The sequence below is a fragment of the Solanum verrucosum genome, unplaced genomic scaffold, assembly GCF_900185275.1.
Source record: "Solanum verrucosum unplaced genomic scaffold, falcon-dt-bn FXZP01000079.1, whole genome shotgun sequence".
Lineage (NCBI taxonomy): Eukaryota > Viridiplantae > Streptophyta > Magnoliopsida > Solanales > Solanaceae > Solanum > Solanum verrucosum.
In genome coordinates, this window is record NW_026020368.1 from 134218 (window position 1) to 149850 (window position 15633).

Consider the following 15633-nt stretch of genomic DNA (forward strand, 5'->3'; position numbering starts at 1 on the left):
GTCTTATTCAAATATGATGCTTTGAATACCCATTGGCACTCCTCAGACATACATCTCAAAAAATAATTGCATACAAAGGCACTCATTTACAATAGTTGAGGCTACCAGATACATTATTAAACATATAAGATACAAACTAATGAAACTTAACATTTTTTTGAATTCATTATAATGCTACTCACAACAAAAAAGGATACATGCCCAACTAATCATATATGCTACCCAAATTCGAGATACATTAATATTTTTACGAGATACACAATATAAAATCTGTAGACATTTTTCTCATGTATATGTACTACATTATTTTCAGGTCGTTTAGTTGTTCGAGATACACTATAAAATTATGGCAAATTTATTTTCATATATCTGCTCAACATTATTATATTAGATACACGCATAATAAGATCCATATGATTTAAACTTCATTACTTTTAAACATTAGATTGTTACTTTAAATAATGTGGTATAAATTATTTGTCCGAGATACACAATATAAATTATGACTCTACACATAATACCAGATACACAGTAACGGTACAACCACTAAAACAACAAACATGACTAACCTCTTTTTGTCGGATCTTGCAACCTTGTATTGGAATCGATTGTCTATGGCATATTTTTGCATAACAACCACAATAGTCTTCTAGTCCTTATACAACTGCTTGACTTGAACAAATTTGTGACTACAGTCACCAATAACATGATCCGAATTTATATCCAAAATACATTATGCATCTACACTACGATTCTCTGGAAGAACTACGGCAGATACATTCATGTCGTCACCTCCAACTTGAACAATTGATGTATCTGGCTCAAACACAATTTCACCATTAATGCCACATCCAAAATTGTGATCTTTTGTTGTTATGCACAATGGATACACCCCGCAATTTGTTTGACGTCTTTACAGTTCCATAAAAAATCTCATGCCCATCTCATTTCGGATTTCCATTGGAGTTAGATTATCTTCCATCGTGTATCTGATCTCCATTCTTTTTCGAGTACAATCGATTCCTAATTATGCTGAAATACCATCCACTAGATTGTTGTAGTTTGCATTATCTCTCAAAAGTATTCCATCAATTCTATAATTTTCATATTCAATTTCAGATACCTATGAACCGGAATGCCTCAACAATATTGTGATATTCGCCATAATCAAAGAAAATTCAAAAAATTAAAGGTTGAAAAGAATCTTAATTTGACGAAGAAGATGAAGAGGTTCAGAAAATAATTTGATATATAAATCGTTGATGATGAAATGGAGTCATGAATTACGTTATGGTTGTTATATCTCCCATAACTTACTCCTTCATTTAAGGGATTATCTCCCACGATTAATTCAAATTAATTAAGGAACGTGTATCCTCTCTTTTAAAACATGTATCCCTCCTTTAAATTTTAATAGAGTCATGTATCTTAAGGATTATTACCCATGTATCTTAGGAATAAAAAGTGGTATAGGAAGTAATATTGAAAACTAATGGGATTCCTAGTAACTGGGATGTAAAGTAGTGGGATGTATGTAGTTTACCCCTTTATCATTTTCTCAAGCCCAACACTTAAATTTTAGCCTAACTATTAAAACCCTAAGACCAAGTCCATCAAAATCTATTACTTTAATCTTTACTTACCCTACGTCACATTAGATTGTCACACTTTCTCTTAATCGAATCACTTTATTTGTGTAATAATAACTCTAGTATTGCTTAATTGAATCCATAATAACGTATATGTAGAATTATTCATGTATTAGGTGTTTGTGTCTATCAAGATGAGTATGCTCTCAACAAATTTAATTTATTACTTTCAATTCGAAAAAACAAAAAATTTGAACCAAACCAACGGTTACTTTTTTTATTTGATTTAGTTTGGTTTTAAAAATTTAAAAACCGATTAAATTGATTTGATTTTGATTTTAATCAATAACCGATCCAAATCGAACCATGAACACCCCTATGTGCAATGATATAAATACAAATAGTAATTGTCAATTATCAAGTTCTTTTCAGTAATACAAATACTAATGCGATATTTCAATGATACAAATCCTTGTCTATGATTCAAAATACAAATTATATATTTCAGTCATATATCTACTACTTATATATAAGTGTGGATAACCACACAGGTGAAGGTCAACATGTCTGGTTCACCTGTGTGGTTCCACACTTGCATATATATTTGCAAAAAAAAATCTCTATTGTAATTTGTTTGTCTTATTTTTTAATTCTTTTATATATTTAAAAAATACGCAAAAAATACTATAAATCATGATAATTGACAACTTAAAAATATTTTTTAAAAAACATATAAAAAATTGATTGCTTATAAAAAAAATTGATTGATTCATAAAATTAATCTATTTGTGTCACATAAAATGGGACAAAAGAAGTAACATGTATTATTTAATTTAGAAACTACATAAAAAGTATTGTAAATCTCAAATCTCAATTATTAACAACATAATGACTCTTGAAATTCTATTTGTGATACATATATTGGGACAAGGTAAGTAACATATATTATTTAAAAATTACGTAAAAACTATAAATCACAATAATTAACAACTTAAAATATTTAAAAATTATATTAAAATTTAATTAACTCTCTAAATTTTATCTATATTACATAAAATGAGAACAAAAAAAAAAATAACAGATATTGAGTCCGTGCTAATGGGCACTAAGGAGAATAAGCTACCGCCTCTCCGTCAACATGTCTATTGTTTGGAATTAATATTCAATCTGGGATTACTTTTGTCAATTCATCCTTTTGTGAGACACATGTAGCTCTTTGAATAAGACACAACCCCTTCTTTGCTTTTAATGTTAGTGTTAACTTAATTATTACTATATCAATTAAACCTGTGAGCCCGGCTTGTATGTCACTTGGATTACTATTATTGTGCAATTTGATTAAATGAAAATTTCTATCCGTGTCACAAAATTGAAATAGATGGAATAACATATCTTATTTAAAAATAACTTAAAAGTATTATAAATCATAATAATTATCTATTAAAAATATATAAAAGATATCAAAATTTGGCAACTCTCGAAATTCTATCGATGCCATATAAATTGGAATAGAAGGAGTAACATATATTATCTAAAAATTATATCAAAGTGCTATAAATTATAATAATTAATAACTTAAAAAATTTACAAATCATAAAAAAAATTAATTGACTTTCAAAATTTTATTTATATCACATAAATTGAGACAAAATAAATACTCCCTCTGTCTAACAATAGTTGTCCACTATTGACTTGACACACTCCTTAAGAAACAATAATAAATAAGGGTAATATTACTATATTATCCTTTCACTTTATTAAATTTAATACTTTGAGAAATGTGTTAGATGCTAGATAATATTTAATAATAAAGGTAAAATAGACATAAAAAAATAAATTATCTCTTGATTTTCTAAATTGGACAAATATTAATGAACAACTGTTTTTAGTATATTAAATAACTATTGTTGGACAAAAAATGTAACATATATTGGGCCCGTGCTGACACGGGATCCATTATCTAGTATAAATATAAATGGTAATTTTTTCAAGACACAAATGGTAACATATATTCAAATATAAATACAAACACTTAAGGCGACAAATATGCATACAAACACACACCGCAAGACATAAATACAAATACACAAGACAACAAATGAATATAAAAACAATTTGTTACGATATACAATATTGATCCAATTATATTCGTTAATACAAACTATATTCGTTCATACACTTAACCTAATACAATTATATTCATTAGTACAATAGTACTCGTTGATACAACTTGTATTTGTTGATAGAAATTGTATTTGTTAAGCAAATTCATTTATACACATAATTTATATCAACGAATACAATAATATTTTATACAATTATATTCAATGATACAAATCAATTGTATTCGCGATATAATTATAGATCATATATATATTTAATACAATTATATCTATGTCGCCTCTTTCAATCTTGCTCGCCTCTCTCTAACCTTTTTCTAATTTAATATATAAATTGATCAATACTTGAGGCGACAATTCAGAGTGTTGGCAACTTGGCATGGTGGAGGGCTAGAAGGTCCTGGACCTAAGGGGTGTAAATGGTGACCAATAAATCACAAGAGTTCCAAAGAGTGATAATCCGAATTATATTGAAACTAAGAGATTGTACCAACTATCTTGAGTCTTGACAATCACAAGATTGTCAAGATATATACACATATTTATATCGATTTTTTTCAAAATTAACGAATGCACATGCAGTTTCTTCATTCTTTACGTGGATCCTTCTCTAATTAAGAAGAAGTAAAAAAGAAATATACTTAAAAAAATAAATCATTAAATATCTATATGACAATTATGAATTAACTGTTAGAAAAATATTTGATTTGACAATTAATTTGTCAATTTTCTATCGAACCTCACACCATCACACACCATATCCTCTTTGTTATGTCATCATTTAAAGGGGAAAGCTATCAAAATGCCAAATTTAAAGATTAATAATTAGGATAGAAATAAATTTAGGTATGCACTGAATGAACGATATAGAGTTTAGGAAGTCTTAAACTATCACGTCTTAAAAATAAATAAATTAGAGAAGCTTCATAAATATATATATATATATATACCTGAATTTTTATGTTTTCCTCCTTGGTTGGTGAAGTTAAAGAGAAGACATGTCTTAGATTGAGAAAAAAAACTCAAAAATGTCCCTTTATGTTTGGGCTCTAAATCAAAGTCCATGTCGAAATTTTAAATCATATGAAGCACAAACGGCCCTTTAAGTATGCAAAAAATAGTAAGGTACCTACATTCATAAGCAATCTCCTAAACACGATTGGCTACAAATATTGCTAAGGAACCTACATCTATAATTTACACTTCAACTATCATAAAATTGAACAAGTAAATATACATGTTCTATGTAGTAAATCTCACGCGATTTGACATATAGAACATATGTATTTCACACAATTTGCCATGTGTATACGAATTATATGAATATAAAAGGACTGCTTGTGCTTCATATGATAAGAATAGGGACGACTTTGCTTGAGAGCGTAAACTTGAGGGACGATTTTAGGCTTTTCTCTCTCTATGATTTTATAGTGGCCCGTTTGTTTTCTTGATAATTTAGTATTCCGGAATTTGAATTCAGATTTAGAAATCATTTTCTCTGTCTTTCTTGGTTGATAGATAAAAATCGTAACAGCTGCAAGCAAATAAACCCTAAAGCTCCATGGATTCTTCTTCTTCTTCATCTCAGCAAAACCAATATCCTTCTTATCCTGCATCCCAACAACAATCCTACAACCCATCTCGTTTTCAAGCCTATGATCGTCAATCATATTACTCCAATTATCAAGACCCACATCAACAACAACAGCCGCAGATATATCATCATCAACAACAGCAGCAGCAGCCGCAACATCATCATCAACAACCCCAACAACAATATTCATCGTATTACCCTCCCAATTATTCAAATTCATATCCACCACAACACCCACAAGCCCATCAACAATGGAATCATCAAGAACCCCCAATTCATCCGCCAGGGGTTTCAATTCAACCCTTTTCGGCATCACATGGGCAACCGCACTTTCAGTTACCGAATCAGCAGAATGGTTATCACTTGCCCCAAAGGACAGACGGGATTGGGCTAGGGATGAATCCTGTGGCAGCGTTGGCACAGTTGAACCAGTTAGCTGGTTCCGTGGGTGCAGCGGCAAGGCTGACTGCCACGGGTGGATTGCACGGCCAGAGTTGGTACCCCCAGGCTCAAGGGTTCGGACCCGTGATTGGAGGACCGGGTGCCTATTCGGGTCCGGGTCTGGGATCTGGTGCATTTCCTGGAAATGGGGCGGGGCCATCTGGATTGCATTCTCATGTAAGTCGTCTCTGTCAAGTAATAAGTATTTCGTCTTCGTGTTTTGAGCAATCTGTTTTTTTTTCTCCTTTTTCTGAACTATGTTATAACTTATATCAGTGTTATCAAAGCCGCAAAGCTAAAGGCTTTATGTGAAAATGCAATTATAAAGAATGACTTTAGTGAATAAAAGCGCAAGAATATAGGTAGTTCAAGAAAAATAACTGTAAGCCCAAACCACAGTTATGTAGAAAACCAAATAGAAAAAGTTACAATTAGGTGAAATGATTTTATTTGGTGGCTCTGTCTTCTAGGCAGAGCTCGTGAACAATGAGGTGTGTGCCTTAGTGCCTGCAGTAAAGCACAGCTTAGACGAGGTGAAGCACAAAACCTATTTTTCACCTAGTTTTTGGATTAAGCGCACCTCAAGAGAGCCTTTGACAGCAGTGACTTATATGTGAATTTCATTTCTCTTACTTCATGACGATTGTATCTTGATTTTAGAGTGGTTTTCAGGTTTTACAGAACTTATTATCCACCATGTGTAGAGGAATTTGCAGAATGCGTGCTTGAATTATTCACAAGTTCTTTTCCTGCATGAATTACAGAGAAATTGTCGTTCCTTTTTGCATTGTTGAAGTTCTTATCGAATCTTTCTTAAGTGCCTTTGTATGACCGAGCAACTGAAATTTTGGACTTCTGTAAGTAGTTATCTTCGATTACTAATAGATTGAGGACAATGGCCTAGAAAGCATGACGAGTGTTGGACACCATGAGAGATGGAGTTAGGGGGGAAGGAGTAAGAAAATGTACCAGACCATCTTCCTAGGTAGGAGTCTATCTGTCAAGTGTTGATGAGCATGCCTATAGCTGTTGGAGTAATCATGTGGGTTGTTTTGGCTTTCTGATGTATTGAATTTTCTAACACAACTGTTGGTATGTCTGCAATCATGAACTTGTGACCTTTTTACTCAAAAGTCATGTGAAGTATTCTATTAGTCGGCAATTATATTACTTCAGGTCGAGCTCTAGTTGTTGAAAAGAATAGGGTGCTAAAAGAATTCATTAGAGGGGATTATGATAGAAGAAGCTACTTGTAGACCATGCCCATGTGCTTTTAGAGATTAGCTTAACCTAAAATCTGTTTTACTAAAGTTTCAAGTAGACCAGTCATCCGCCCTTGTACTTACTGCATTTGCAATGCTATTGGTTGTGTTATTGGATTTTCTTCCTTCGACAAGATTGGGCGTCGTCTTGGTTCGTGATAGAATATCATGTGATTCATGAGTCTGAGAACGGAAAAAACATTCCCTATTTATATAGATGTGGCAACACCTAATCATTTGTTGAGATGTGACAATGTCTCAACATCTTCTATAATGGTTGGCTGTGCTTGTGGAGGTGAAAGTGCCGTGGAAACTTTATACTTTGAAAATACACTTAGTGAACAATGCTCTAAATTCAGCTGTTTTGAGATTATTATGCCAGTCAAAATGGTGAAATTTAAGTGTCGGTGAGGTAGAAGAAGATAAAAACTGGTAGTTGTTATTCGAGTAGCCTATTCTTGCTGTTGCTTGGAACGGTTAAAGGTTAGTTCAGATTCAACCTTGAGCAGGAAAAGAAGGGCCAAGAATGTGGAGAGAGTTTCTTCATGGAAGTAAAAAAATGTTTGGCAGGCTTAGCTCAGACAGAAATGAAATAGATCCACGTGATACACATTTAAATCCTACTTATTGCCATCATACTGTTCTGCTAAAACTTAATATTATGAGATAAATGTTTTCCATTTACCAGAACCCATCCATATAGGCATATACATTGAGTTGCTACCTATTCTACCAAATGGTCAATCTTTTTTTCATTTTGAGTCTGCTTTATTCTTCTTATCATGACCATAGTGCTAACAATTAATTTTGTCTTATCGTGTCAAATTTTTGATTAAATGTGCAATGATGGAGTAACTATTTAGCAATGTAGACAAGGCCAGGGGTGAGGCTGTAAAGTTTTCTGGTTTGTGTGATATGATATATAATCACACGGCCATTAGATTTTTTTGCAGATCTAGCTACATTCCCATTTCCTCCACCACTTTTAATAATCCATTTTGTTGGAACTGGCTGTTGAAGTCTTGAATGTTCACATGAGGCTACTTCTGCAGGTTGGTCAATCATTAGATAAGGGTGGTGGTAGAAGGATGGGTGGTGATAGAAGGAGGGGTGGTGGTCAGAGCAAAGGTGGTGATAGAAGGAGGGGTGATGGTCAGAGCAAAGGTGGTGATAGAAGGAGGGGTGATGGTCAGAGCAAAGGTGGTGATAGAAGGAGGGGTGATGGTCAGAGTAAAGGTGGTGATAGGAGGGGGGATAAAGTTAGCAATTCTGCTGGAGTTGGTAGGTGTGACCTGTGCAATGTTGATTGCGGTTGTTTGGGCATCCTTAAGATGCACTTGAATGGAAAGCGGCACAAAAGGAACTTGGAAAAATTGGAAGCAAATGAAAACAGAACTGTTAGTGATGTCGAGAATGTGCAGAAACCTTCTGGTGATTTAGAACCAGGAACAGCCACGAAGCCTGATAACTTGCTTGTGGAAGAAGAGACTAAGCAGAATGTACCACAAAATATTCCTTTAACAGCCATGAAGCCTGATGACTTGCTTGCTGAAGAAGAGACAAAGCAGAATCCACCACAACATATTCCTTTAACAGACATGAAGCCTGATAACTTGCTTGTGGAAGAAGAGACTCAGCAGAATCCACCACAAAATATTCCTTTAACAGCCATGAAGCCTGATGACTTGCTTGCTGAAGAAGAGACAAAGCAGAATCCACCACAAAATATTCCTTTAACAGACATGAAGCCTGATAACTTGCTTGTGGAAGAAGAGACTCAGCAGAATCCACGACAAAATATTCCTTTAGATACTTCATCTTCTGAAAATAAATTAGTAACTGAACAGAAAATCAATAATGCACAACAAGCTGATCCACCTAAAGATGCAAATCGAGATTCACCGGAAAAGAAACCTATGATGAATCAATCTGGAAATCAGAGGTCCAGTGTGAAACGTAAGACATTAGTTGGTGGAAGGAAGAAAAATAAAGCTTCTAAAGCAAGGAGGCTGGCGATTGAACCTTCCAATTCTAATGTTGCAATTCCTTTGATGTGTGACCTGTGTAATGTGCAATGTGATACACGGGAGATTCTGAGACAACATCTTTTGGGTAGACAGCACAAGTCAGCGCTCAAGTGTGTTGAAGGTCACCACCCTATATATGGACAAGCAGGACTTCAAGCAATTTATCCGCCTAATCCCATCACAAATTCCCTACACCATTCACAGGGTGCTCAACAAGTTTTGAATGGTGCTCAAGCTTCAGATCCCATTGCTGGTGCTTCTCTTCTTCCTCAAAATGAAAATGCTGTGCCTTCTGCGACAGGTGTGGTTTCTGATTCTTAGCAAAAAATTCCAACCCTCAAGTAAGAAATTTCCTGAATATTGACCACTAGAATGCATTGCAGGAGTCAGTTTGAATTGATATGGAAGAAAGGTAACAACTATACCTGCAATGCGCAGAGAAATGACGCCCAATCTGTGAATAATCTGGGTGACTACTACATCTGATCATGTAATTGCAGGTTAGCAGCAGGTGACGACGGTCCATTTGCAGTTGATGTTGTTGGCTTCCTACTTTAAAAAATCCACCTCTGATCAGATGGTGAAAATTACATATATGACTCACTGTTAGGCGCGAGCTTTGGCTTGTTTTCTTCTCCCCCTTTCACACACGGGGATAGTTCAGAAAGTTACAATTGTTAAGCCAGCTGGTAATTTTACTCAAACAAGTTCAGAAGTAATTTTACTCAAGTCTGAGAACGTAGTAGTTACTGTTACTGTTATTGTCTGCCTCCTTGGTAGTGAAAATGCTTAGAGAAGAATTAAGGTGTAGTTTGATGTTTAGATTTCATTTAGCTGTTATAAACAAAAAAAAAATAGTTTAATATTTTTATCTACCAAGAAGAAGGAATGTATTTGTTAACCAATTTAACCAAAACAAAATAAAAAGGCAAACACCGGTAGTTTTTCTTGTGAAGTTATGACTGTAATTGACATATGCCATTTAAATATAGTTTTTTCTTTTAGATATTCAGACTTGAAATTTACATGTCATTAATGATAATTATTACACAATTTTTTTAGTATGACTGATATGTAAAGGTAATTTGACAAAGAGTGTACCACCATATGGAAATTGGAATGCAATTACTTTATTACAGGTAGAATGTTATTATTATTATAGAGCAAAGGTAGAATGTTATTATAGAGAAAGTAAAATAAAACATAAGAATTTGTTTTTGGAAAGATTAAGTCATTATAGTGAAATGCTATTACAAGTTGTAACAAGATTTGACTATACAAGGCTTCTCATTAGTATTTCTTGTTTTGATAAATATACTACTGAGAAAAATAAGAGAACTGATAATTTTGATGATAAGGTAATATTTCACTTTAAGCTATTGATTTTCCCTAAGATATGGCATCTTAAGTAAAGAAATAAAATAAAATGTTCTTTTCTTGAAAATATATGTTTGATTTCGAACATACAGGCAATTTTAAAAAGCGTAAGGGAAATATCAAGAAAGAAGTTTATGTAAGTCATTTAATTCTCAGTTCAAGCACAATCAAGTTCTAAAAAATATTTTCAGTATCATTTGTTCAGATAAGCAGTAATTATCACTTTAGATAATGAAAATAGGAGAAAAAACACAAATTGCTTTTTTTTTCTATATGTTTAAGTTCTCGTAGACACAATTATTCAATATATTATGTGTTGGTATTTGGTAAAACTAGTTAAGGTGTACGTAAGCTGATTCGAACATCATGATTATATATATACTAATACTTTATTAGGTACAAATTGATCGAATTATGTTACTCTCCATGTCTCAGAATACTTTTCGTGTTTTTAATTTTTACATGTGGAGGAGTGTTTGATTTATTTATGTCGAAAAATATAATTTCTCTTTATTGAAGATTTACTCTATTTATATGTTATGATAAAGGTGTTTGTAGTCTTCAAGAACAATTACTAAGAATAAAATATTTTTTATAAAGTAATTTTGTCTTGAATTTTTAAAATGAGAAGTAGGCGTTTAGAAAATCAAATATTATTCATTTTATTAAAAATTTTAATATTGAAGTTATGTTTAATTATTACTTTTTACAAAGATTATTTAGAATTTGAACTTCCTTTCTTAAATATGATTTATCCATCAACATTTAAAAACTATCGATATCACTTATCTTACTAATTTACCGAATTTGAAATCCTTATTAGAGTATTTTCTTCCTCTCTCCAAACCACATTTGTTAATTCTAATTCTTATTATTTTATGCAATATATTGATTTTTCACTTGGTGTTCAAATGTCTGATTAGATTCGATGAAATTCTACATTAGAAGGTAAACCACATTCTAACAAAAGCGACTCCACACTTTTCTCGAACTTAAAATCTTTAATTAAAAATGAAAAAAATACTCATCACTCCACCATAAAACTTCTCGAACTCGAGACCAATATATAACATTCACATTCGTTAACTTTAATGGTAGTATTATTTTATTTTGTAAATATGATCATCTCATTTTTTCTGAGCAAAACCCTATTCCCCTTTTGTTGGGTTTTCCACCAAAGAAATACGTCATTATACCTCACGCACACACTCTATATAAATTAAATCTCAATTTTTTTTCATAATCTTTGATTAAAAAAGATTAGATTTTGGCAATAGAGGAGACACAGAGCGTAGAGGAATCCATGGCTACGGACCACTCTGATGATTTAGACCAACTTCTTGACAGTAAGTAGCCACACCCTTTTACCCTTTTCGACCAATTTCTTTCTATTAACCTGTTTCTTGCATATAGAGTCAGTTGCTTTGGAGTGAACACAGTGTTTGATATTAATGTTTTTTCAAAAAATAAAACACCGAAAGCAGCAGTTATAGGATAAGTGTTTGAATTTGAGGAGAAGATGTAGGTCAATTTGGATTGAATTTTGATTGGAAATTCATTATTTTTAGGTGCTTTGGATGATTTTCAGAGCCTCAATCTCACTTCTGCTTCTCAAAGGTTTTTTCTGCTTTCTCTTATGGCATGTAAATCTTTACTTATGTTTTAGCTAATGGGGTTTGAATTTTGAGCTGTGATTGAAAAGGGTTGATTTTGATTGTAGAAATGGGGATGGAGAGGGAAAGAAAGAGAGTTCTTGTATGCCTAGTGAGGTTCAAGGGCTTGGGATGTCGTTGCCTGATTTGAAAGCTAAGAAGAAGGGGAAGCAAAAGGCTGCCAAGGAGACAAAGGACTCGCATGTCTCGGAAGCTCTTGATAAGCTTAGAGAGCAGACTAGAGAAGCTGTTAAAGGATTGGAATCAGTGGCAGGGCCGAGACCCGGTGTGGAGAACTTTGGAAGTGATCCAATGATGGAGGATTGGGTCAAACAGTTTGAGGAGCTGGCTGGTTCTCAGGTATATTTCTTAAGCTCTTTGAATGTTTACGGTTGTTGCTTTTTTCTCTAATGAACACTGCCCCACTTTGTGGGATTATACTGGGTATGCTGTTGTATAGAACAGTGAATATTGAAACTGCAAAATATACATCTCTTATGAAGCTTCATAGTTGTGTGTGAAGTCCCTTTCAGAAAATTTACGTAATGATGAGACATTTGGTTCTCCTACATACTGGATGTTTGGGAAAGGGAAGGGGGTGATGAGAAAAGAGGATGTTAATATATTGATATAGTTAATAGAAATTTTTTTGCTTAATTATAAACATAATTAGTATTTTCAGCTGACTAAATGATTGCTTCTATGCATGGGAAACTTTTGGTAATGAATTGATATAAGATCTCAAGGCTTTCCATGATTTTAAACATTCTGCAGATTGTGGAAGTTGTTGTAGTCTTGTGTTCAGTTGGCCTGTTTAGTATGCTTGGACCGACATATAAATTGTATAAATCAGTGTGACTCGCATATGTTGATCCGTCCTTATCAAAAAAATAAATAAATTTGCATATGTAGACCAGTGGACTAAGGAAGCTGAATGAAACTTCTTGTTCCAAAGACTGAATTTCATCAAACTGTTTGGTCTTGACCAAATCCTCCAAAGTAGAGAACTGCCACCCTTCTAAAGACCCATTGGAGGAATCTAGCCAGAAGTTGCCCCTTTTAAAGCCTGTTACATTCTTAGGTCCTATTCCCTCTACTTTGGAATTTCTCATTTCACCATTGATCTATATGCTACTTTACTTTCAATCTCTAGCTGTTTTGACTTCATTATTTTTTTCCTGATAAGGAATATGTTGTGATTATTAACATTCAGTTTTGAGTAGATGCTCTGTTTCATCTTCTTGATTCTTTCTATTTAATAATGCGAAAGAAGTACAGTTATGGGTCAGATAAGAACAATGTTGGACCGTTAAGAGCAAAGTGCTGAGATAGCTTTGTCATTGGCTGGAGTGGGGAACAATATTGGAATGTTAATTACATTAGTCCTTAAAAATAGAGGTGAACAATATTGAACATGATGAAACATTTGAATGCGTTGAATGAGAAATGTAGTAGTGAATAGCTCCTAAAATTTTCAATTCCTTTGTTTTCTGTTCATTTTCTGCAATCATCCAGAATATCCATGTAGGGACTAAGCATACACTCTAGTGCATATATTATTCTTATATGTTGCTTCTTCTCACTTGTTTGGAATGGATTTGTAACTATTTTGATTGACTAATTACTAGGACATGGAGTCTATTGTAGAGACCATGATGCAGCAGCTTCTTTCAAAGGAAATTCTTCATGAACCTATGAGAGAAATTGGAGAAAGATATCCAAAATGGTTGGAAGACAATAAAGCCATGTTAAGCAGTGAAGAATATGAACGTTACGGGCACCAGTATGAACATATCAGAGATCTAAACGAAGTCTATGAAACTGAGCCAAGCAACTTTAACAAAATTGTTGAGCTTATGCAGAAAATGCAAGAATGTGGCCAACCACCAAACGATATAGTGCAGGAGCTTGCTCCGGACTTTGATATATCAACTCTTGGACAACTGTAAGTGCTCCAGCATCTTCAGAATTTCATTCAAATTAAGTTGTCTGGGTGTTGATTTATTGGTGGTAGTTAAATGCTGGAATCATGCCCTTTTTCCTTGTTTTACCTGGAGATTGTAGGCATTTAAGCTTTTGGCCTATACATATTTGCCTAAAGATGATGGACTCAAAGCATGCAAGTATCTTTTGTAATCTATATTTAGATCTAAGCGTAGATCATGTGTGTTAACTGTATTACCTTAAGATAAGATCCTATCAAAGCCTGAAAGTTCCACCTCTTGGCTCAAACTTTTTGACTAAACGAACCACTCCTACAAAACTCAAATGCAGTCTGATCAAGATATCCTTTTTTCTTGTGATACTGTTAATACCGCTTTATGTGAGCTAACTCTTAGATTAAACCACCATAAGATTTCTGTTAATCTTGATGCTGAAGGGTGGAGATATTAAGTCTTAGTCCCTTTGTCTCAATTTATGTGGCACACTTTTTTTTTAGTCTGTCCCAAAAAGAACGTCACCTTTTTATAATGAGAAACAACTCAACTTTAATATTCCGCAATTACCCTTAATAAAATAAGTGTTGGCCACACAAATGTCTAAGGTTTGTTTTATACCACAAATTTCGGAAGTCTTTTTTTCTTGAACTTTGTGCTTAAGTCAAAGGGTGCCACGTAAATTACGACAGAAGGAGTACTATTTACAGGGAAAACCTATTGAGGCAAGTTAATGAAACAATACAGATGAGGAAAACTGTATTTTGGTGGTTGGACAACGGTTGCAATTTACAGCTAGGATGTTAATGGACGTACTTGTTAATACCTTCAGCTTCAACAGTAAAAAGTTCATGTGAAATATGAAATCGTGCAGATTTTATAAGGTTTCTTTTGCTCATTTGCTTTAACCTTAACAGCAAGCATGTACACTTCTCAGCCACCCTTTCTCTTCCCTCTCCTATAGAGAGCTACGTTATAATGTTCAAAATTTTCTTTGGACTGTATCCCATGTGACAACTCTCCCAGCTTCAAAAGCGAAAACAGCTGCCTAAAGAACCTTGTGCTACATTGTAAAGGAAGAACAAAATTGATGGCATATGTTAGAAGATTGGGAGAATTCCTCAGTCTGTCCACCATTGTTCTGATGATTTCTGAATCTTTGGTGCAAACACACACATGTTTCTTGGAAATGAGCCCTCTTCTTCATTTGAAGACGTTTTTGTTTTCATGTCTTATCACTGCATCTGCATGAAAATGCAACCCCTCTTAACTGTTTTGATGTTTAGCAGTATCTTTAATTGTGAATGAACAGTTTTTCTTCTTATGGTTTACAGATCACCGGAGATGCTTGAGTCCCAACAGAACTGCTGTATTATGTGAAGATACACTGGGGACTATCCTGATGTCCACCTTGCTCCTTAAGTTGGTTCTTTTACCATTGTAAACAATATACATAGAACACAGGTTATTTTTTGTATGGAATTTGATTGTGGTTCTCATCTTTCTAATAAGCATTGACGTGCATTCTTTTCTTTCTTTTTGGTGTTCATATATTGCATACCTTTCCATACATAAAATGCTTCAAAATTCTCGAGATGTTGGACAAAGCATTGACAATTCTTTATGTGTATGAA

The 15633-nt window shown here is 33.6% G+C and overlaps 2 protein-coding genes across 9 annotated transcripts; both read left to right on the forward strand.

The window, feature by feature from the left end:
• Window positions 1–5077: 5077 nt before the first annotated feature.
• On the forward strand, window positions 5078–10038 carry LOC125838174 (uncharacterized). 8 transcript variants are annotated; one of them, XM_049517243.1, is made up of 3 exons: window positions 5123–5921; window positions 8059–8230; window positions 8267–9406. In XM_049517243.1, exons 1-3 carry the CDS (start codon window positions 5271–5273, stop codon window positions 9352–9354), a joined length of 1911 nt encoding a protein of 636 aa, XP_049373200.1. In that variant the 5' UTR covers window positions 5123–5270; the 3' UTR covers window positions 9355–9406. The 8 variants fall into 8 exon arrangements, with proteins under 8 accessions (XP_049373197.1, XP_049373200.1, XP_049373202.1 ...); XM_049517245.1 differs by having other exon boundaries at window positions 8059–8194; XM_049517247.1 differs by having other exon boundaries at window positions 8059–8158.
• A 1571-nt stretch (window positions 10039–11609) lies between these two features.
• On the forward strand, window positions 11610–15534 carry LOC125838195 (peroxisome biogenesis protein 19-2-like). Its single transcript, XM_049517271.1, has 5 exons — window positions 11610–11756; window positions 11979–12027; window positions 12131–12422; window positions 13691–14007; window positions 15334–15534. The coding sequence occupies exons 1-5, from the start codon at window positions 11714–11716 to the stop codon at window positions 15377–15379; spliced, it is 747 nt and encodes a 248-aa protein (XP_049373228.1). The 5' UTR covers window positions 11610–11713; the 3' UTR covers window positions 15380–15534.
• The last annotated feature ends 99 nt before the right edge of the window (window positions 15535–15633 follow it).